This window comes from Xiphophorus maculatus, chromosome 1 (assembly GCF_002775205.1).
Source record: "Xiphophorus maculatus strain JP 163 A chromosome 1, X_maculatus-5.0-male, whole genome shotgun sequence".
NCBI classification, from domain to species: Eukaryota; Metazoa; Chordata; class Actinopteri; order Cyprinodontiformes; family Poeciliidae; genus Xiphophorus; species Xiphophorus maculatus.
The window spans coordinates 24654846-24678927 of record NC_036443.1 but is presented as its reverse complement, the minus strand read 5'-3'; the positions used below and the strand labels follow the sequence as shown (position 1 = coordinate 24678927).

The 24082-nt window shown below is 39.1% G+C and overlaps 1 protein-coding gene across 2 annotated transcripts in view; it reads left to right on the top strand.

Moving 5' to 3' along the window:
• The window catches only part of LOC106700000 (membrane-associated guanylate kinase, WW and PDZ domain-containing protein 2-like), a 68056-nt gene extending 49777 nt beyond the window's left edge, over positions 1 to 18279 (top strand). Inside the window, exons 9-19 of one of the 2 annotated variants that reach the window (XM_023335095.1) lie at positions 2383 to 2902; positions 3885 to 4440; positions 5238 to 5301; positions 6515 to 6937; positions 8807 to 8869; positions 13219 to 13419; positions 13495 to 13571; positions 13652 to 13798; positions 15121 to 15259; positions 16171 to 16274; positions 18113 to 18279. In XM_023335095.1, coding sequence (XP_023190863.1) covers positions 2383 to 2902; positions 3885 to 4440; positions 5238 to 5301; positions 6515 to 6937; positions 8807 to 8869; positions 13219 to 13419; positions 13495 to 13571; positions 13652 to 13798; positions 15121 to 15259; positions 16171 to 16274; positions 18113 to 18181 — 2363 coding nt within the window. In that variant the 3' untranslated portion in view covers positions 18182 to 18279. The remainder of the gene's footprint in view (positions 1 to 2382; positions 2903 to 3884; positions 4441 to 5237; positions 5302 to 6514; positions 6938 to 8806; positions 8870 to 13218; positions 13420 to 13494; positions 13572 to 13651; positions 13799 to 15120; positions 15260 to 16170; positions 16275 to 18112) is intronic. The other variant, XM_023335145.1, reaches the window with a different exon arrangement.
• The last annotated feature ends 5803 nt before the right edge of the window (positions 18280 to 24082 follow it).

Below are 24082 nucleotides of genomic sequence, written 5' to 3'. Positions count from 1 at the left end.
TTCTTTAATTCTCTGGCTTTTTTTTAATAACTCCTCAGTGAATTTGAACATGGCTAACTTTGAGAGGTTTTTTTAGTCTGTAACATCATACACACTGAAGGGTGTTGTCAGCATGAACTTGCGGTATTTGACAAATATTTGTTTTGTGAAAGCTATTGAATTGGCATATCTGCAGACTAGCTATTATTACTTAAGTCATGGAAATGTTTTGGTGTATTTGAAGTAACAGTAGGGCAGGAAAAACGTATCACGATTTTAGGGTTTCATATCAGTCGATATCAATAATTATGATGTGTTGAAATATCTGAAAAACTACCTGTTTTATCCACAAATTGCTTTTGAGATGTTATAGTCTTTTTTTTCTTCAACTCCACGCCGTTCTTTCTTATTCTTAAGCAGTTATGAGGCACAATACTAAAACCTTAAACTGCTGCTGCACAAGCTCCTCAAGAGATCGTTGCTAGGTAACCACAGAATGAGTGAGTTGCTAGGTAACCAGAGCACGAGTGAGTGAGTTGATTCCAAAAACCTTGTTTAGCTGACGTTGAGCGGCTAAAGTTTTCCTTCTGCCTACATCCCCCAGAATGCTGTGCGGTTCTGGATTTATTGGAATTATTATACATTTAATCAAACGTATTTTCAGTTTATATATATCAGGCTGTAATTAAAGTGTTTATACATCTTTTCCTCACCTGCAGCTCCACATCTTTATTTTTTCATACAAGAGAAAGTGTAGATAAAACCTTTTAATCCTGGCGGCTTGTAATCCATAATCTTGCTATCATAACACTTGCAAATACAGTGGCGCACATCCTGTTTACAGACTGTCACGCAAATTCTCCCAGAGGCAGCTATTACCGCTCCAGGAGGCCAGAGCACAGGCTGATCTAGTGCATATCTGTTAAATAGGCTGGTTTAGGCAGATTACTTTTTCGGATTAGTCCGCAAGCTCACAGATGAATTTTATAAGCGAACACAGAGACGCGGACAAATGTCTCTGCACTTTGCATGTTCAATGTTGGGCACAAATCAGACTTGGCTATTGATTATTGATTCACTTGAAAAACAACATAGAGCTGTACACAAGACGACAGTTTGGACAAACAGATGAGATCCTTAATGCAGGCATGATATCCAACAGCGGAAATCTGCATCTGGCAACATTTAGTTTGATTTTATGTCAGAAATTTTCAAAATGCGAAGGATCCTGCTGTCAGAAAGTAAAGCACCTCGACCCGGAAGTTCAGCCTAAATGGTTCTGGATGGTTTCCTTGGTCCTAGTTTTACCGTCCCATTAGTTCTCAGGTAAATGGGCGTAGCATTTCCTCTTATATTCATGTCCTCGGAGAGTGCCGCCCATTACCGTGAACCTGAAACTTTTCAGCAATTTGCAGATGATTGTCATGGAAACTTGAAACTGCTTGGAGATGTTATTGTACCGTTTATCTTCTCAGACAGCGCTCACCTTTCAGCATTTTAGTTCCTTTGAAATAAACTGAATGTCTGATGAAAGTCTTGAAGACACCAGTGGTTCTGGTCAAAACTAAAGAATTTAAGACGTGACTGTTAGGCTACTATTAGTTGTCTTCCTAGGTTAACCATGAATAAGTTCATGCTATTTTAGGATATATTTGCGACATAGACAATTAAGTTCTTTTCACAATTTTATTTGTTTACTCTTTTACCTACAAAAGACCAGAGTTGGATAGTAACTAGTTACATTTACTTCAGTAACTTTATGAAAAAATAATTACTATTAGGAGTATTTTTACTATCCTATACTTATAACTTTTACTTGAGTAATTTGATCATAAAGTATTGCTACTCTTAAGTAAAATGACACACAAGTGTGTGTCTTACTCACCAGACACACACCTGCATTTTTTGTTAGTTTCATAAGTATTTTATTCAAAGAAATTAATTTTGAAAATACTTTCATTTGCCTGATGTTATATTGTAATTATGTTATTAATTTGAATAATTTTCTTTTGGGTCCTCAAAATACCAACTTTCCACATAATTTTTCATATTGTTCTGTCTGATTATGTAGTTTTTAAATCTTAAATGATTAATATTTTGATCACTTACGCAGTACTTGAGTAGCCTTTATACAAAACACATTTTTACTCAAGTGGATGGCTAATTTTTTACTTTTACTGAAGTGAAAATATGTTGAAGTAGTGCTACTCTTACTTGAGTGTAATCTTTGGGCCCTCTACCCAACTCTGTAAAGGACATGCTGGTATATGCATTACACATTAACCCATTAGAAGATAGGGTAACAATGACATTTCAAAATTTCCCCAAAATATTACATAAAATCAGAAAAATGATGATGCCTGTTGCATATTAATCTGTGTGTTTTTGTTTTGACTTCATCAGCGGACATACTCGTGTACATCAATGATGCTTGTGTGTTGGGAATGTCTCACAAAGAGGCGGTAGAGATGCTCAAATCAGTGCCTGTTGGCCACAGCATAGACATAGAGGTGAGAAGGGGATATCCAATGCTCTACAACCCGGACGGTCGCCCCAAGCAGCCGTCACCAAGGTTACTGGACGCTGAGGACCACCATGTCACGCCTACCACTACCCAACCACAACCTCTTCACCAGGTACCTCGCCTTTCAACACCTTCACCACAGAGCCAGCTCTTTAACGGCTACCACAGCGACAGAGGCTACGTGGAGCACGGCGTGACCCTAGATGCCAATGGAAATGCCACATCTTACGCATCCAGACTGCCTCCGCCGTACAGACGCTCCAGTGTGAGCAACGCTGCGCCGTTCTCCCCAGTTCGGCCACCGCGGTCACACAGGAGCTTAGCCAGGCTGCAGTTGCTGGACCCGACGCTAGCCAGCCAGAGTGACAGCGAGGTTGTTTCTGCGGTTGGTTCACACAGGTAAGAACCCGAACTTAACCTTTTCAGACGCAGAGATCCAAGTACAAGTGCATCCAAGTACAAATGCTTTACTTGAGTTTTTTTATATTCTGGAGGCAGTAATTTATCTAATCTGACTCATAATAAAGAGATAATCTCGGTGTTACCATGAACAGGAGCGCAGAAAACCAGAACATTTATGTATAATTTTATCTTTAGCCAGGCTACATTCAACTAACTTGATGTTTTTTTAAGCTAGGCTACATTCAACTAACTTGATGTTTTTTTAAGCTAGGCTACATTCAACTAACTTGATGTTGTTTTAAGCGAGGCTACATTCAGCTAACTTGATATTTTTTTAAGCTAGGCTACATTAAGCTAACTTGATGTTTTTTTAAGCTAGGCTATATTCAACTAACTTCATGTGTTTTTTTTTTTATTTTTATTTGTTTGTTTGTTTTTTGGCCCATTATTCAGTTAATTGCATTTTTCCTACATGCAAAACTCCAAAGCCGGAACCTTTGTTTTGTGTTTCTGGTATTCCTGTAAAACTGACACAGAAGTGACACCTGCAAACGTCAGTGATGACCGATGCCGAGAGTGAATTCATCTCATGTAGTTAATAATTCTGTGAAGTGGGAGAGAGGGTTGCTGCAGTGGCGCAGGGGTAAAGCACAACCCACACATGGAGGTCTTAGTCACAGGTTCGAATCCCAGACTGATGACCTTTGCTTGCTGCATGTCTTCCTCATTCTCTCATTACGCACTTTCCTGTCTGTCCTCTCTCAAATAAAGGCCACTAGAGCCAATAAAACCTTAAAAAGAATTTGGAGAAAGAGGAAGGTCAAGGACTCAATCAAACTAGTTTATTGTAAGTTACATGAACAGTTATTTTTTGAGTTGTACTACCTGATTTTGTACTACCTGATTTTTTGACTTTACGTGTGTTTTTTAAGTAAAGTGTAATTCAGTGTTGACTTTGCCTCCTTCTCTTTCTCCTCAGGGCGTCAATGATACGAAATCACAACAATAACTCCCTTACGACACCGCAGCATCATTTACGTTATGGAACGTCGAAGTCATCCGAAAGCGACTTATCCACCTGCACCGTGCCGGGGACCAGGCTGCCGCTCCCCGAGTCATCGCGGAGGCCGTCGTCTTCCTCTGGCGGGCCCCGCAGCGCTTACTCCCACCTTTTCAGACCACAGACCTCCCATCTCAGACCACCGCTCACCAGAGAAAGCCCCCTCCACCACGGCGTCAATGGTTTCCATGGCAACACCAGCCCCACCGCCAGCCCCAGCAGCGTTTCCTCTCCTGGCGCGATGAGTGTGGGCAGTGGGTTTTGGGGATTCACCGGAGGGGAACTTGTTCCAGTGGCCTTGGCGCAAGCCGAAGGAGACAGGGGCCTCGGGTTCAGTCTGATGGCTGGTGGTTCTGGAGGCAGGTTGACTGTGGTGGAGAGAGTCTTTGACAGAAAGCAGTGCAACTCCCTGCAGCCAGGGGACGCTGTTGTCAAGATCAATGGAGCTGATGTCCAGAGTCTCAGCCTCATTCAGGTAATAAATAAAACAGTCAACCTAGATTATTTTAACAAGCGCTGGACAATATGGCTGAAAAATGTATCGCAACATCAGAGTTTCATATCAGTCGATAGTAATAATTATGTATCCAGTTTCTGCTTTAAATGTCTGAAATGATGCCAAACTGGTGGTGTGACCACAGTTCTAACTCCTCAATGACATTTTTTTTATTGTTAAGCAGGTATGTGAAGGTAGTGAATCTGAAACTGCTACTTTGCAAGTTACTCAACAGGCTGTTGCTAGGTAACCGAAGTTGGGGGAACTTGAAACTGCTTGCTCCCCAGCATGTTGTTGCTAGGTAATCAAAGAGGGAGGGAGTTAGTTGATTCCACCACACTGGAAAAACACAAAATATAGTATTTTGATGTAGTTTCTAGTACAAATATCTTTGTACAGTTGGAATAAGACAAAACTAACGTACAAGTTACTTTTCAACAAGAAATAGGAGCTTGTTTTAAGTCAATAATTCTATAATATTAATGAAGAAGTGCAAGTTCTCCTGACAGATTAATTCATTTATAACATGGAAAAAATGTCTTGTTATAAGTTAAACAAACTTATAACAAGACAAACCATGTTTATCTGGCAGAACTAGAGAGAATAACTATTGAAGATTCTATCAAACGTATTATCTATTGATATTGATCACATGTCGATCACAATATATTTTTATTGATTTATTGTCCAGCCCTAACTTTAACTCTTGAAGCTTTGCTTAATAATGTGTTTCAGTTTGACTCCAAAAAATAACCCCAACGTTTCCTCTTTTATAGATTCAAACAATCCTGCAGGAACACACAAAACGGGGAGAAGTTATTCTGCTGGTTTACAGAGGAGGTAAAATACTCTCAACCCATTTGGAGTCGGTAGCTGCGTTTCCATTACAAATGTGATTAGAAGTTTGTCATTATTCCACCAGTGACAAAAAACACAATTTTGCTTACAGAGACTTCATATTTCATTTTATTTGTTGTTGTTTTGTTTATTTATTTTGGATATTTAAAATGTCTTCAAGTTCCTGTGTTAAATGATCATTAGAATTTAAAGTTTATTGATCTTTGAGAATGCGTTCAATACTACTGTATATCTTGAAAATAGTCTCAAAACAACAGTTTTATTGTTTATTGCAGGGTTGTTGAAAGTGCGGCCCCAGGGCCTTTTGTGGCCCTTGGATTAATTTTGTGACTGCAATTCAAGAATGGGACAAATTTGGCCTTGCAAAATTTTTTGTAAATTTTTTAGGATTATATTTTCCATGGCAAGTTTATATCTTCTTAAACGTACAACAGAAATAATTTTTCTTGAGTTAGCCTTTTTAAAATTATTTTGTTACTAGTCGTACCACAAACATCCAGCATGTTTTCACTGAAAAACAGACTTTGGCGCCCCCATGTATGACATTTGGCTAAATACAGCAAAAGTTGTAAAAGATTAAAGTAAATACATTTTATAGACTTAAAAAATGTCAAATAATTAGTCCAAAAAGTTACATAACTATAAAAATTAAGGTAAAAAAATATTAATAATTTTTCTTTTAAATAAATATATTGATGTAAAAAATGTATATCAATATATTAATATAGATTAATATTAATCTATATTAATATTAATATATTGCTATATACTCGTTTATTGCAGAGGGTGTATTTTGAAAACACTTGCTAACTCTAAATTAATATATATTAATATATTATCAATAATTTGATACAACTATTAAAATGTTTAATAATTTTAGAAAATTATTAAATATTTGATTTGACTGTTTGATTTATTGTTGTTCAGGTAAAAGAGAAACAATTCAAATTAAAAACATTTTGCGTTTTTTTATTTGGTGGGGAAAATTAAAATTTTGGCCCCTGAATATTTTCAGCTTGGGGATTTTGGCCCTTGGCTCCAAAGGTTTGGACACCCCTAGTTTATCACAAAACAATTTAACATCCAGCAAAATGGCCTAATTGTGAAATTACACGTCAGTGGAAACCCAACTACCAACTTCTTACCATCTGATGCTTAGTGTTTATATCCGGTTTCTTTTCTCTCGTCTTTTTAGGCACTTATCACTCATCGGTTTCTCCGGGCTCGGGTCGGAGACTCCCTTCACCTCTGCTGCGCCCCCCTCCTCCTCCCGTTGACGTGGGCAATTCGTCGTTGCTCCCAGAGGCGCTGCCCGTTCCCCGCACCGCCACCAGCAACCCTCCCTCCCCGCTCCTCACCAGCTCCTCTCTGATCCAGAGCACCAGTTTCCTGGAGTCGATTCCAGTGACCCTGACCATGGAGCCCAAAGACTGGATCGACATCGGCCTGGAAGACGAGGCCGGCGGCAGCGGCGGGGTGTCTGTGCCTGACGCGAGCCTGGAGAAGCGGAAGGGCGAGCGGACGCGGCGTTTCAGAGGGTTTGACGTGGAACTGAGGAGAAAACCCGGGGAGGGATTCGGGTTTGTGATTGCCTCTCAGGACTTGGAGAACGGAAGAGGTAAGAACTGGCATCACCCACTTCGGTGCATTAAAATATCAGAACTGGAGGACTTCTGAAAAGCATTAACAGTTGGTTACCTGCCCAAAGCAATGGGTTTTATTTGGATGCCCTTGTGCAAAGAAGCACTATTAGGTAATTGCACATTAAAATTGCTTGGCATGGCCACAAGCCACTGAATGAGTCACAACGCCTCATCTACATTTCTCTGGTGCTTTTGTTCATCTTGCAATTTCAAAGAATTTGTTTTGCATTCAGTCTTTCAGGTTGGTTTATTATGAAGTGCTTTTTAAATCTCCTGGTTCTGGTTGTTTAAAACAGATCTTTGTTCGACCTTTTCGGTATTTACCGTTGTCATCTGGTGCTTTTGAGTTCAAGGGTCTTTGCTAGAGAGTTCAGGTCCTTCAAGCTCTGGAGCACTTAGAGCTAATTGGACCTCGAAGAGCTCCAGTGAAGGACTGGTCACTACGCTACTCTGCAGAAACACAAAATAATACCAAGTGTTTTTGTGTAAATGTCTTGGTGCACTTGAAATAAGACAAAAGTAACTTTCATTAAGACACAGGAGCTTTTTTTAAAGTGAGTAATTTCTCGTCCCATTGGCAGATTATTTAACTTGTAACGAGATTTTTTCCATGTTTATAAGTGAAATAATCTACCATTTGAACTAGTTGCTGAAAAGTTACGTTTGTCTTACTTCAAATGTAATAAGATATTTGCACTAGAAACTAAACCAAAAATACTTAGTAAGACTTTGTGTTTTTGCAACATAGACCAATTCAAATCTTGTTTTCATTAAGCGCACTAAGATAGTGTAAATAACTTTAAATAAGACAAAAGTAACTTTCATTGAGATTTAGGAGCTTGTTTTAAGAAAATACTTCCTTAATATTGATCTAAAACTTACTAGATCTACTGGCATAACATGGAAAAGTGCTTTGTTATTAATGAAATAATCTGCCAGTGGAACTAGTACTTTTTAATCAATAAAAAGGAAATATTTGCTTAAAACAAGCACTTATGTTTTGCTGAAATGTTATAAGTTTAGTTTTGTGTTAAATCAAGTGGACTAAGATATTTGCAATAAAAACTGGACCAAAAATACTTGGTAAGATTTTGTGTTTTTGCAGTGAAGAGATACAAATTCTTTAAATCTGTTTTTAACAGAATAAGAGGCGTCCAGAAATTAGTGGATTAGTTTTTTTATTAACTTTTTAATCCACTCAATCATAACTGTTTCCTGCAGAACCCTTTTTTTTTTGCAACAGAGCGTTGAGGTTTATTTATGTCCTCTGTGGGAAGAGAGCTGCTCTTATCGCCTCTCAGTTTGGTGTTTATTGCATCTACAGCAGGTGAAACGCAGCCTCACCAACGATGCATAAGCCTCTCCTCCTCTCTGGGATGCAGATAAAACCGCTTTATGGTCGAACACAAACACGTGCGTGTTTTCACGCCGATAAACCCCCATGTCGTCTTATCTTGTCAAGAAGTCCCCTCCGTCCCCGTCTCTCTCTCTTTTCTCCGTCTGTCCCGTCTTTCTCTCCCGCTCCGCCACTCGTCTCATAAGCTCCCGCCCACTCTCCGTCTCTCACCCCCCTTTTCACTCTGCAGTAAAAGCGTCCAGTCTGGTTTTTCAGGAGATTAAAACTCTCCCCCTCCCTCGTACCTCTCTGCTCTCTCCACCACCTCTCTGAATGCTTCAGGGAAATGCTGAACATTTCCCTCGCTGCAGAGCAACAGAGGGGGAACGGCCAGCCTGTGTTTTAGCTCCTGTTGCAAGTGAAGCCTTCAAGCTGCTGGACTTGGAATAAAGGACTTTTTTTTATTGTTTGATTTCTTTCTTTTCCTTTTTCCTTTTTGTTGCATTAGCTAAACAAAGAGCCATGCTGGAGAGACTACAGTCTGCTTTGAAAACTGTAAAGGAGTCCAAACGTAAATATTTTTAATCACTTCATGTTTGCATGTCCTGAAGTTTGCTTGTGTGAAAGTTGGTCACATGTCTCAGATGCTGCTGCTGATGTTGTTGCAGAAGTGGACTTTTGCATGTTATGATTATCTGTGATTTTTGAGCAGTCAGAAAGACGAGTGGAGAGAATTTTAACTGCGTTTTGAGGAGAACCTCCCAACACTCGGTGCCGACTGCGTCCGCATCCGAGCTGCAGAGGGGGGGCTTGGTGATGACAGAGAACAGGGGGCTGTTACCTTTCATGCATGGTGGCTGCAGGACGTACCGCAGTGGGATTACGGTAGACACAGAGAGCCACTAGGGAAAGACCCCACAGGATTAAAAAAACAATCTGTGCATTAGCATGCAGCTGTGCCTCTTTTCCCACATCTGTGACCAAATGTGTTCGTCCCGGTCTCCGGGCATGTGTGTGTCTGCACAATGGTGCCGTGTTCGTGTTTATTCATCTGTTTGCTGATGTATTATGCATGATAAGAAGACTATGTCCAAAGCTGCCTTGGCTTTGATCTGACCTGATTGCCGTTTCTGCCTGGGTCACCCAGATTACGTCCAGATTGGAGATGTTTCTGGGCTCTGAGTTGTCTTTTAACCGAATCATCGTCCCTGTCTGACATGCACTTCATCTCCTTTGGCATATTCTTCGCCCCCTGGTTACAGGTTTAATCTGTTAACGAGCATTTTAACTTTAAATCAAACGTGCTGTTTTTATCCAGAGAGCGATGAGAGTTTTTGGTATTAAATGAAAAATGTTTATTTTGGGTTACGTAAGGCCACTGGCAGGACTCTGGAGGAGCCAGCTGTCACCAAAACGCAGCTTGCTCTCAACGCAGGGATGGGGTGGAGGAGCCAGCATAAAAAAACCCAGAAGATTCACATCTGAGCAAAGAAAATCTCCTTACAGAGAAAATCTGTAAGGAGCTTCTTATCTGCTGAAGGAGATTATTGTAGGAACATTTAAATCTCGGCTGCTCCGTATTTTTTCCTCATCAAACGGACAGTTGAGCCTAAATCTGAGCGATCTCATCACACACAGGATAAGACGAAGTGAGGAAGCGAACAGAGGCCGTTTCTTTTTTTTTGCTTTGAAACCGGCGCATCACGACAACCCACTCAGTTCCATATCATCTCTGACCTCTTCTTCACACTTTTATTTATTTACGTACTTTATTTATTGCAGCTCGTTACGATGAGCGGTGCAGAGGCTCAGAGTGGAGGATTGCCAACATTGTTTCCCACACACAGCAAAAGAAAAAGTATTTAAATAGATCACATGTGTCAACCTCGAGGCCTGAGGGCCAAATCTGGCCCACTGGTGCTTTTATGTGGCCTTCAAGATAATAGCTGTGTGGTTTAATATTATTTTATCAATCAAATCAAAGCTGTTTGTATCTGTATACTGCCAAATTACATCAGTATGAAAAGATATTCAAAGATATTCATTTTAATAAGTATTTATGGAATTTATTAATATTTCAAGTTTGTTAATGGGTTTTATTCATATATTCTGGCACAACAAGCCCTTTCATAATATCAAATATCTTAAAATGAAAACTGAAAATGAATTTAAAAAACCCTGATAGTTTAAGTTTAAGTTTCTTTTATCACACAGTATTGATAGAAGGAATTTAAGAGTAGACATTGACCAATAATAATATAATGTTTGATGCAGATAGAGGGGCAGTTTCAGTTTATAGTGAATTTCATGAAAACAAAACATAAAAAATAGACTTTGGAACAACAGAAACTGGATGGAAGGATCTGACAAAGAAGGGACTGAACTGTGAGGCTTAAGTGATAGGGAAGGTGATTATTTGAATGCAAAGCATTACAAATTCAAATTAATAATCAGCTTATATAAAAGAGACGAGAATCTATTAAACAGAGAGAAAACCAAGGGAAACAGTAACCAAGTAAAACATGACTAAACATATAAATAGAAGACGAATAAAAAGAGAAAAATCTCAAACAGGTGAAGCAGGAAGTAAATAAACTGAACTTTACAAGGAGAAATAGATTATAAAAATGAATATCAGTCAACTGATAGAAACAACGGATGTTTAGAGGATTTAAATAGAGACTATATGAACGAATGAATCAAGAGTAGGCGTGCAAAGGAGCAAAATGTTTCCTGTAAATTTACAAAAACTTCTAATACATTTTAACAGATGCTAAGTACAACTTCAATAAGTTTGAGCCACATATTTTCCTTAAAGGCAACTCAGTAGCCACCTGTGGGACTTGTAAATCAGTTTGAGAACTATGGGTTAGTTACATCTTTAGTGCCGAAGACGTTTCTTTTGGTATCTTCATTGAATTTTAAATCGACTGATTAAAGACGTTAAAGCTAATAGCTAGCCCGAGATTAGCTTAAACCAAAACCCTCTTCAATCAGCTCCAATTTCCAACAACTCCTGAATTTCCCCACTGTGAAACACTAAATTATATTTATATTTCATTCTAATATCTTTGGCTTCATAACTGTTCATGTAAATGATTTTTAGGTATTTTCTAAGAGTTAAATTAGGCGGAGATTTACAAAGAATCCAATAATTATTGACACAGGAAGTGTGAATAATTGGGTTGGAGGCAGTGATCTTCTTCAAAACAGCATTCAAATAGCATTCCCCTAATTTACTTTGAAATGCTTCATTTTAATGAGACAGATGAAGAGCTTTACATGTTCCACTTCCTGTTTCACTTCAGAAAATAACGACTGGATTTCCATCTTCTACCCCCATTATCAATGTAAATAAACATAAATTTCCTTAGAAATAACCCTCTAATTCAAACCAGTGTGTAAAGAATAACTGGATAATTAGCCACACCATTATTTATACTGGAGTTGGTTTCAGGAAGATGTTAACTGAATCCTGCTTAGTCATTTAGTCTGGATTTATACAAAATAAAGATGTTAAGAGAGTTACCTACTGCAGTTTAGTTATAATCTGATTTATAGTTTATAACAGAACCTCTCTACAAAAACAAAAAAACCTGAACTATCCCCTTAAATGCTTGCAGAGAAAAAGAAATGTTGCAGTGTATTTCTTTCAGATATGAGTGGCATACTGATGCAGACAACCCGCAAGTTTGCAGAACAGCAGAAAATTACTGACGTTGTATAAATATTAAGCGTAAAAATCCAAAATGTGACGTTGCTTGACAGATTTAGGGCAGAACAATCAGTTCTGGCCCGAAGGCTTCTGGTCATGACTCCTTGTTCTGGAGGTAAAAGACGAATCAATAGAGGGGGGAAAATGTTGCTGGCGCGCCAGAAAAAGGTGAATTAGGATGAAACAAAGGGGGAATGTTTCAGGGAGACAAAGAGGGTAGAAAAAACTCCCACTGGAAACAATTTATAGGCTTACCCCAGCCAAAAAGCAAGCTGAAGCTTAATTACAGCTTGTTTTAGCAAATGTAGCATGCTCTCTGTTGGGAAAAATCTTCCTGCTCTTAAACGGAATTGATAATAAAAAAATAAAACGCTTTTATGCTAGTTAAGGTTGTGTTACTTTAAAGATCACCTGTTATGTTTCCTTGAGGAGGTTAAAGTAGGTTTATGGACTGCACAAAACATTTTCATTACATTTTTTTGGCTCAAGATCATTCTAAGAAAATTAGAGTTCAGTCTGCTCAGTTCTGTCTATTTTGAGCTCCTTTCAGATCAAGCATAATACATCTTTGATAAGCATTAGTAGAACCTCCTGCACAACCAACAAGAATGCAGCAAATGGTTTCTGAGTGGTAAGTGAACAACTAGGGCTCTCAACGTTAATAATCTAAAACACCGTAATATAACATAAGTTTGCACTAAGTATCACCTTCGTAGTGCATTGGTGAATTCCACCGAATCACAACCAGCTTATAGTTAACATCTAATTTACATTGGAATAAAATTACTTCTTTTAAACCTTCATGAATGTGAAACAATTAAACATTTTCTTAAACACATTTTGAAAACAGGCATTTTTGCATTTGAAGCTTACAAAGTTAAGCTTAGAGATTAATCTTGATTAATCATGGTGTAATTAAAGCATAGAACATTTTTTAATCAATTGACACCACCATCGACAACAAAACACTTGTCTTTTCCAGCAGCCGTTGTACAATGCATACAGCAGTAAAATCAGCTGCTCATTTTCTGGACACCAAAAAACAGTAAAGAAGTTTTAATTGGACTGTTTTAGAAGCAGTTGAGACCCAAGTACAAAAAAGTGCAAAATGTGAATTTTACAAAGCAGGTCCCCTTTAAATATGAAATAAAATGTGACATTTACCATTTAGATTGGTCCGACTGATCGCTTTTGTTCCTGTTCAGCTGCGTCCCTCCTTCCTCACCGCTTCGTCACGGTCCGGCGCGGCAGCCCGGCAGCAAAGAGCGGCCAGATCCGGCCCGGAGATCGCCTGGAGGCCGTTGAGGGCCGCTCGGTGGTGACGCTGCCTCACCGAGAGCTCACTCAGATTCTTCGCAGAGCCGGAAACACGCTGCGCCTAACCATCGTGCCCCGGCCCAGCACCTGTAAGCAAACGCAACACAGAGCCAACCATCCTGGCTCTCAGTCAACAATCTAACCAAAATGTTAATCCACCTCAGATGCTTCAAACCACACAGAAACCGGCAACCATGACCATGGTCACAGGAGCAGGAAAGGTCAGAGGTCACACCCAAAGGTGAGGACATGCGTCTCCTGAAGACTTGTGTGCTTCCAGAAATGGGAGTGATTGTTGTTGCCTTTCTCGCTCCCTGCCAGCGTGACTCCAGGTATTACAGCGTCGACCTTGACCGCGGGCCGTCGGGCTTCGGCTTCAGCCTCCGAGGCGGCAGCGAGTACAACATGGGCCTCTACGTCCTCGGGCTGATGGAGGGCGGCCCTGCGTCACGGAGCCAGAAAATACAGGTGGTGCCAGACTTTAGAGAATCCAACTTTAATTTGAGCAAATTTATCCAGCAGGTAAAAGTAGCTTTACTCAGAAATGCCAAATAAACAAAAGTTTATTTTTTCCTTCATCGTTTTTAATGATTTTATCATTCGTAGTGTTATAATTGAGCATTTATAAAATATTAATGTTACATTACTAATGCTATATTAAGCGAGTCTGTTTTAATAGTAAATGTAAATTGTTCATTATGTCAGAAAATGACAACAAAAAGCCACACTGCAAAAAAAACAGCATCTTACAAAGTATTCAAGGTCTAGTTTCTATTTCAAATATCTCAGTAAACTTAAAATAAGACTAAATCAACATCAATAACTTGTCATCAAGACAAATGAGCTTGTTTCAAGTAAATAGTTCCTTAATATTGATGAAAAAATGGCAGTTCCAGTGGCAGATTATTCCACGTATAGCAATACATTTTTCTCATGTTATAAGTGAAATAATTTACCAGGGGAACTAATACTTTCTCATCAATATTAAGGAATTATTGACTCAGTTCAAATTGGGACCGAAATTGCCATATTTGTTACATTTTCAGCTGCTGATGTTCGCTCTCACACTGCACTGAGTCAAACGGCCCAAACCATTTGAAAAACCTGTTCCCCTCCTCGCCTGTGGGGGCGCTGCACCAAGGACCACTGAAGGAAATTACTTAAAAACTTCTGAAGAAGACACTGTATGGGACTTCCTTCTTTGCGAAAATGTAAACAAAAATTTTACCGGCTGTAAGATTTCTTCTTGTCTTTGGTAAAAGATCATGAGCAATTTCTCCCGCTACTTTCAGACACACTTTTATTTCAGTTGAATTTACCCACAACTCCCTGCTCTGTAGTCCACTTCCTGCTTTTGGTGCTGTCTCCGGTCCATTTGACGTTCAGATATGAATTTGAACCAAAACTTAGGTTGCTGGCAGACCAGAGTTTGATTCTTTTTGGTCCGTATTTAATTCACACCTCAGCAAACGAACTCAACTCTGTAGAAAAACAAACTAATCTGTTTAAACAGGGCTGGTGTGAATGCAGCCTAAGCATCTCAACGGATTGAACAGCAGCCATAAGTTTGCAATAATTCCTAAATAGTACGCAAAAACTAACATGTGTAGTTTATTCTGTAATATAAAAGCAGAAAAGCTGCAGCTTCAGATACAGAGCAGCTAACATCAGAGTCGTAACAGGGAGAGTTTTGTTGAATCAGGAGATATGGAGGTGAAACATCTGCTCACCTTTTACATTGTTTTTATTTCCTCCTGTGAGTGAAGTGAAAAGTGATGGTGTGCTTGCAGGTCAGCGACCAGCTGGTGGAGATCAACGGGGACAGTACGACCGGGATGACCCACAGCCAGGCCGTGGAGATGATCCGCCGCGGAGGCCACCGGATCCACCTGGTGCTCAAGAGAGGCAACGGCTACGTGCCTGATTACGGTGCGACGCCGCCTGAGCTTTTTCAAGATAAATCCTGCAAGTACTTTAGGTTCAGTTTCTAATATCTTAGTACACTTCAAACCTGACAAAACTAACTGACAAGTAACTTTCAGCAAGAGGTAGGAGCTTGTTTTAAGTCAATAATAATTCCTTAATACTGATAAAACACGAGTAGATTATTTCTACGGAAAAGAGAGTTCTGACTTTTCAATCCAAATTCTTGTGATTTTTCATAATAAACACTTGGAAAAAATAATTTAAAAATTCTTGAATTTTTGTCTAGTTGTCCAAATATTTTCGTGCACTTGAAAAAAGATGAAACTAACGTACAAGTAACTTTTCAGCAAGATATAGGAACTTGCTTTAAGTAAATAATTCCTCAATATCGATTTTAAAAAGATCCACTGGCAGATTATTTCACTTATAACAAAACATTTTCCCCATGTTATAAGTGAAATAATTTACCAGTGGAACTAGAACTTTTTCATCAGTATTAAGGAATAATTCACTTAAAATCAGATCCTATGTGGTGTTAAAAAGTTACTTGTAAGTTAGTTTTGTCTTATTTGAAGCGTACTAAGACATTAGAAACTAGACCAAAAATACTTGGTAAGATTTTGTGTTTTTGCATTAAAAGCACCATATGGGTGCCTGAATGGACAGTATTTTATAACGAAAAACTCATATTCTTATATTTGCGTCTTTTGGGTGTTATTTTCTTTATTCCTCTCTTTTATCTTATTGACTAACTAAAATCCTTTTCACTGTTTCATTCTCTCTTCCACCTCTCTGATTTCTCCATTAAAACCTTCTTTCTGGTAACATTTCCACACCACCTTCGCCTTGTGCATGTCTTGGTTGTCCCTTTCATTCCCTTTCGTTTCCACTCTGTTCTTCTCTTTGCCTCTCAGTGGAGCTCTCCAGTTTGTCTCTATGTATGACCAACTCCAAGCTAGGCGAGCCTTGCTTCTATGTCATTGGACGGACAGAGAATACGCGGTTGGTAATGGTTCCTGTTAGTTCTCCCATTTTCTGCCTCTCTACATCTCTTTAACCACTCACCACTGCTGTCTGCGCTCAGTAAAACTTAGCATATGTCGGACTTCCTCATTATAAGATTATGAGATTAGTTAGTAATGAACAAAGTTATGTTTCTTGCGAATTCACCTCTGAGCAGAATGCTTTTGCCTTCATGATTTGTGAGTATGTGAACGCATAATCTGAGAGCACGCTAATAAATAAATGCATGTCGTATGATTAATTCATGTTGCAGCACAGTAAGGATGTTCTTACCCAAGACGACCTTAAGAGCAGTGAAACACTTAAGCTAGAAGCTTTTTAATGTGCAGTGCCTTGCAGTCGTATTTATGGGGGTTGAGCATGAAAATCACATTTTGTTAGCATTTTGTCTGACAGACCAGCACAAAGTCATGCGTAATTGTGAAGTGGGAGGAAAGGGAAGCATGGTTTAAAACATTTTCATGATTAAAAATCTTCCGTACCCTCCTAGCAACACAAGCACAGCTCCATCATGTTTAATCAGTTGGTTTTACCGCTGTACAGCGGCTGCTGGAAAAGACGAGCGTTTTTCTGTTGATGTACCATCCAGAAACCACTTTATATTGTTGTACAGAAAGCTCTACTTATGCTTTTCAAAGATGGACGGTTGTGTATAAATGCACATCTGTTTGCAGACATTTTTAAGTGAGCGTAAACATTGAGTTGGGGGGCGTGGCCAGCAGCAGATTATTACGATTTGAAGTGACAGGAGGCCCTAAAACATCTCATTAAGGTTTTCTGTGACAGACGAAATGTTTTAAAAATAAAAAGCTGAAAAGTGTGGAGTGAATTTGTGTTTATCCTTGCCGCGGCTCTAAGCTTTATGGCTGCAGCTGCAAATCTTTTATGGTAACGGCTCTAACTTAGTTAGCTATAACTCAATAGGGCTGCTCTTTGACTAGGCCATTCTGAATAAACGAGCTTTAATTAGAGGAGCTCTATTATGCAAAATTCACATTTTTGAATTTGGATCTCTACTGCTTCCAAAAATAGACAAAGAGCTTAAACCATTTATCCAAACGTTTTTAGGAAATAAGTTTTTTTATCAAAATCTTTTGGTGTCTAGAACACAATCCTCCTAATTATTGAGTCACATTTTGAAGAACTGACCAGGTTGAAATCTCATTATCAAAGAATGATTGTGTTAAAAAATATATTTATATATATAATGAATATGTTCTGTATAACCCATAAACTTATCCTAACCCAGTGGTTCCCAAAGGGGAAGCGGTATGAATGAATGAAAAAACCAGTTACACAAAAGTGTTTCACTGTAAAGATGGTTTGTAGATTTGTTGCAACCTGAAGTGTGAAATAAACTTCAGTGGAGTCTGAAAACAAAATATGTGTTTAGGTTTATGTCTGGTTGAACGATGTGAGTGGCCAGTTGATGTTTTTTTCTTTTTTGGGGGGATTTTATTGTAATCCATAGGGGGGGCCCAGAAAATCTTTGGGAATCTCTGTCCTAACCTATTTAAGGAAGAATAAGTGGTCGTGTTTAAAGTAACACTACCTTAACTAGCATAAGTGTTTTATTTTTAATTTAAGAACAGGAAAATTTATCCAAACAGAAATAAAACAAGCTGTTATTAAACTTTATGTTGCTTTTTCACTGAGTTAATCCTTTAAATAAAGTCAGTGAACAAGACAAAATGTGTAAAATTTCAAAACTTCATTCATACTTTTGCAAAGCACTGCGGATCAGATAAATCTGTCAGGCAAAGATTTTATTTTTCCTGTCTGTTGTCTGTCGGCTCATCTTGTCTCCTCTCCGTTTCTTCCTCACCTGTTCAGCCCGTGAGCAGAGAATCACCTCCTCCTCCCTCCTGCACAACCCCAAAGAGCAGAGTCTGGCTGCAGTGAGCTCCACCGGAAGGAGGGGGCGCCGCGCCCAGCAGACGAGGAGGAGCAGGTCGGTCGGAGACGTGAGGGAGAGCGGGACGGGAGCGATCAGAGGAAGAATGAGAAGAAGGCGGGGCTCAGTAGGAGGAGGTCACTTACGGAGCCCCGTCTCTGAGCGCTGGGACGAGGAGAGGAGGAAGAGGAGGCCTCAGAGTTTACCGAGAGACGGAATCAGGAAATGTGAAGATGAAGAGGCAGGAAGGGGAAGAAGAGAGAAGGAAAGAGGGAGGAGCAGACAGAGAGAGACGAAAAGCAGGAGTTTGGAGAGGAGGAAAGAAGAGGAGGAGGAGGAGGAGGAGGAAGGACCTGCTGCTGAGGAGGAACCAGAGGGAAGAACGGACTCAGTAGAAAGTGAAGACGACGATGTTTTCCTACCTATTCCAGGCCCGACACACAGACTCCCCAGACCGAAGGAAAACCGGGAGGAGGAAACTGACGAAAACTGGAACATGGCGGCAGAATACCGGGGCCTGAGGAGGGACGACGAAGAGGAGGAGGAGGAAGACTGCGGCCCAGAGTCGTTCATCTCTGATCGGCCCTTACCAGGTGTCACCGTGGCGGGTCCAGAGTCGCACAGAGAGTCGTTCTCCTTCCTCGCCTCCACGCTGTCTGAGAACCAGCTGGGCGACGCCGCGTCGGAGTCTGGAGACAGCCAATCAGACGCCAGCATCTCCGCCGCCAGCATTTCAGGGCTCTCGCTGGCCGCCGCCGCGCTGCCCGGTCCGTGGCTGGTACCGGGTCAGCAGAGGCTGGTTCAGTTTGAGGATGAGCAACACGAGAAGAAGAAGAAGCAGCAGCGCTGTCTCCTGACTGTTAATAAGAGATAAAACACGCAGCATTTAAACGACGCGGCATCAGATTCTGTTCCATCTCCACTTGCACCAACAGTCTGAGTCACTTTAAACCTGCAGCTCATATTCTTTGTGCCTTTCTGCAGCTCATCTCTGGACGACGACGCGCCACATTTCGGTTTGAGCCTCCACCAAACGTTGTAAACGTTTTTCCAGAACGCTGCTGCACATTTCAACCTACCTTCAGTTACTGACCCACACTGCAAAAACACAAAATATTCCCAAGTGTCTCTGGTCGAGTTTCTAGTGCCAAACGTCCTGGTGCTCATGAAATAGTAGTTTGACTCTATGAAACGTAGCGCAATAAAAACAATAAACAAAGTTATTTCTTACGGTAATGTTAATTTAAAAGAAAAATACTATTTCCACTGATAGATTATTTCTATGGAAGAATAAGAAAAAATCTGAATTCTGATCAAAAATTCTAAGAAAAAAAAAATAATTCTGAGAAAGAAAAAAAGTCAAAATTCTGATTTTAAAAAAAGTCCAGATTTTAAGAAAAATCTAAATTCAGAGAAAAAATTAAAAAATTCAGAGAAAAAAGCAAAACTGAATTCAGAGAGGAAAGTCAGATCCCCCCCTCTTTGGTCCTAATCTGTATATTTCACTTATAACAAGGTAAAAATGTCTTGCTACTAGTGGAACTGGCAAGTATTTATCAATATTAATCAATTATTTACTTAAAATGCTGAAAAGCTACTTGTAAGTTAGTTATGCCTTATTTCAAGTTTACTAAGATATCTGCAGTAGAAATTAGACCAAAATTACTTGGTAACATTTTGTGCTTTTGCAGCGTCTCCACTTCTTCTGCTTCCCTCTGGCCACTTTTGATTACAGCAAAGACTTTTTACCTCATGAAGATACTGAGCAATAAAAATGCTGCGACTGTCCGAGACTATCAGCCGTCCATATGCACTCCGCTGCGTGTGTGTGTGTGTGTGTGTGTGTGTGTACAGTAACTGTCTCAGTGTGTGTGTGTGTGTGTGAAACCCTTTTTGAAGCTCCCCTATTCTGTAAATATCTGTAAAGAAATAAGTTAAGAGTTTATTGTAAATATTATAATTGGAGAAGCTCTGATTTGTATACCTTTAATGAAAAAATCATATATTTGAATATATGCACCAAACAGATACACACATATATATACATATATCTTACAAATAACTGACAGTTTTCATTGTTGTGCGATGATGTGAAAATTGGTTCCCAGCTTTTGTGAACACATAAATAAATATACAGTGCCTTCCAAAAGTATTCACATCCCCAGAATCTTTTCACATTTTGTGTCAACCCAACCACAAAATGCAGCGTTTTATTTATTACCAATGTGACAGACGAAATGTTTTAAAAATAAAGAGCTGAAAAGTGTGGCGTGAATTTGTGTTTATCCCCTCCCCCTGACTTGACATTAGCTTTGTCTTTTAGGGTAACAACTCCAATTGATTCTTTGACTAGGCCATTCTGATGCATAAATAAGTTAATTGAAGGAGACTTATAATGCAAAAATCACATTTTGCATTTTTTCTACTTCCATTTGTGTCTCTACTGCTTCCAAAAAAAACAACCCAAGCACTTAATGAGAATGCCCAGCTGTTTTCTGGCAACAAGTTAATATTTTTTAGTGTTTGGAAAATTAGCCGTTTCAGAAACATCTCCTGCAAACGCTGCGCTGTTACCTAGCAACCCAAGCGGTGCTCCAGGACTTTTGGTCAGCTGGATTTACTGCTGTACAATGGCTGCTGGAAAAGGCAAGTGTTTTGTTGCTGACTTACCATTTAGAAACCTCTTGCTACATTCTTGTTGGTTGTGCAGGAGGCTCTACTTCTGCTTTTCAAAGATGTACAGTTGTATAAATGTGCATCTGTTTGCAGCCATTTTTACGTGGGAGTGTAAACGTTGAGCTGGAGGGTGACCAACAGCAGCTGTTTATTTGGATTTAAAGAGACAGGAGGCCCTAAAACAGCTCATTCTGAAAGTATGTGAAAAAATGTGATGAAAACATTTTTTGTAACCTTAGATTAATTCTAATCTGTTAAAGGAACCGTAATAGGTCACTTTTAAAAACACGACTTTGTCTGGCTGGTTGTTTTTCTGTTGGAAGGTCAAAGTCCTGCATGTAGCTTCATCCGTTCTCCCATCTGCTGTGACGCTGAAGAAAAGAGCTTGATGCTGCCACCACCGTGTTTCATGATGGCCGTGTTGGTTTTCTGACACATTTAAATTTGCATGTAGGCTATAAAACTAAATTTTGGCTTCATTTGACCAAAGCACCTTCCTCCATGTTAGGAGCGTCTCTAACATGTCTTGTAGTAAACTGAAACAAGATGACGAAAAAAATCTTCTGCGTACTTTGTTCTCTGATTGATGCTCTCCATGCCGTGACTCAGTTTATCATGGATGATTTGGTAGGTTTGCCGAAGGGTTGCACGATGTTTTAAAAAAGCACCATGTAATGTTTATGAATGTTGCAATTACGAAACAACTTCTGGTTAAAAAGTAGTTTAAAAAAACTAACAGACTCCTCTTAAGAAGGATTAGCATCCCTTGTATGTGGCTAGCAATCTAAAAAGTCTGAGCAATATTAAAATTGCATAAAATTGTAAGGCGGCAACGCAGTGACGTTTTGTCCTGCCCTGTTTTCTGTAACCTATGACCTGTGAAACTTTTCCATCTGCTGTGTTTTTTTGGTCTTTTTCTTGTTTTATTCTCTTACAAACCTCTGCTAAATTCACTGAACACCTCAATTTATGCTAATTTTGAATTATTTCGTAAAAATTAGAAAACAGTGCATTACTTTCAGTGATTGTTTTGGGTATGGCAGTTGCCCAGGGCGGCATTAGAAAGGGGGAAGCAGTTTGAACAAGTTTGAATGTGTTTGCTCGTTTTTCTGCTGTCACAGACATCCCAATTAAAGTTGCTGAAGCTTGTTGTGAAACATGGTTGCCCAATTCCAGTCATTCAGAGCAACTTTTAGATGCATCCCTGCTTCCTGAATCACAAGACGAAACTCCTGAATCAGCAGTAATTACATTCTGCAGAAGCCTGGAAATGAGTCATTCATTTGGTTGAGCTGGATTGGAGTAGGCCACCAAAAATCTAATGAGGTTAAAGGGTGGGAATACTTTTTCAAGGCACTGTAAACATGTACTACAGATAACAGGCATATGTTCCTATTTATTACTGTGCAATGATGTGAAAAATCCCACCTGTTGTAAACAGACACACACAAACAAATGTAGCACCTGTAATAGTATTAAGTGAATGTTTTGTAAAATGCTGCTTGAGTGTTTCAGAGTTAAACCGTTAGCAAAGGATGCCAAAAAATATGCACCTGGCGTGTGTATTCATATTTCCAGTACTGTTGTTATTGTGTATGTGGGGTCAGAAGAAAAAGAGAAAAAACAAACAAAAAAAAACAATATCTAGATTCCTGAGAGTGCTGTGCCCATCGTGCCACGTACAGTTGCCTTGGTAACAAACCACTTTATCCTAACCACTGATTTTTCTTACTGTGAAAATCTTTTAATCTGAGGTGTCTAAGACTACGGATGGGTGGACCGTTGAGGAATTTCAGCCATGCCAAAAAATAAAAAAAATAAAATATCTGCGGAACCTGAGCTCTGAGATGGTGAACTAGCACATCATTTTCTGTTGCTCTCTTTTTAAATTATTATGACTTAAAGGAATCAACCTGAATGGACACTGTGAGATGTTATTTTTCTATTTAAATAATAATAAAGAAGATTTGTCTTTTTCTTTTTTTTATATACTCAGGTTTTGTGACACTTTGCTCTAGAAAAGCCATTCGGGTGAGAAGCTGCTCTTCACAGCACGATGTGGACCTGCTTTATTATGTTAACGCTACAGCAATATTATGTTGATTTTCTGCAGCTGCATTAAGAGACACAGACTGTTATTACTACCAGTCATCTCCAAAAAGCATAAATCAACTTTACCTACTGTTTCCAGGCCACTTGATCGCATTGATGTGCTGCAAATGACCAGACGATCATGTTATATTCTCCAACACACTGTAGCTTTGCCTATTTTATAATGTTTGCTAATATTGTTATTTTTTAATATATATATGTTCATTTTGAAATTGGCTGAACTGTAAAGTGGAAATAAAGTGCAGAAGCAATTTTTTTTTTGCATTGACTTGAATGTCTGCGTGTTATTATTAATGTTTTTGGAGCCTCGTTAACAGACAGCAGATGGCAGCAAAAATGCATTACAGAGTTTGGACAGAAGATGAAATTTGTTTTATTTCTTTTTTTTTTTTTTACTCTATTTTTTTTTTTTTTTGTCTCTGCGACATTATTAGAAATAGAAAAAGAAGTTATAGCCTGCAGATGAAACATATTTTATGTTTTTGGGGTAAATAGCAGGATTTTAGTTATTAAACCAAACCGAGAATATCAGATGGTTTTTTTTGTTGTTGTTTATTTTTATTTATTTTTTTTACTGTGTCAGAGCGAGAGAGAGAGAGAGCGAGCAGGTGAATTAACTGCGTTTCAGTTCACATATGAGCTCTAAAAATAACATCGCTCTGAGGCATTTTTCCCTCTCTTATCTCCTGTAAGCCACATCCTTCTGTTCAAGTCAGCTGAAGCGAGAAATAAGGATAAAAACAAAAAAGAAAAGCTTTGTTTTATATGATGATGATGATGATGATGATGCGTGATAATACAGTAAAAAGAAAACTTTGAAACCAAGTCTTGGGCTTTTAAATATAGAGAAATAATCAGCGCAATAGGAGCAGAACTGCACTGGTTATGTTGTTCTCTCCTTACTGGATTTACTGGGCGAAGCAAAGCTAGACAGACGAAACATGAGATTCAAACGGGACTTTCAAAATAAAATACACAAACAGGCTTGGTATAAAGCATCGGTGTCCAAACGTTTTGAGCCAAAATTGTCCATTGAAAAGTATGTGCGGGCCAAAAGAAAAAAAAGGTAAAATCAAGAAAATAAAATAGTCCAATTTTTTGTTTGTAGGGATGTCATTCAT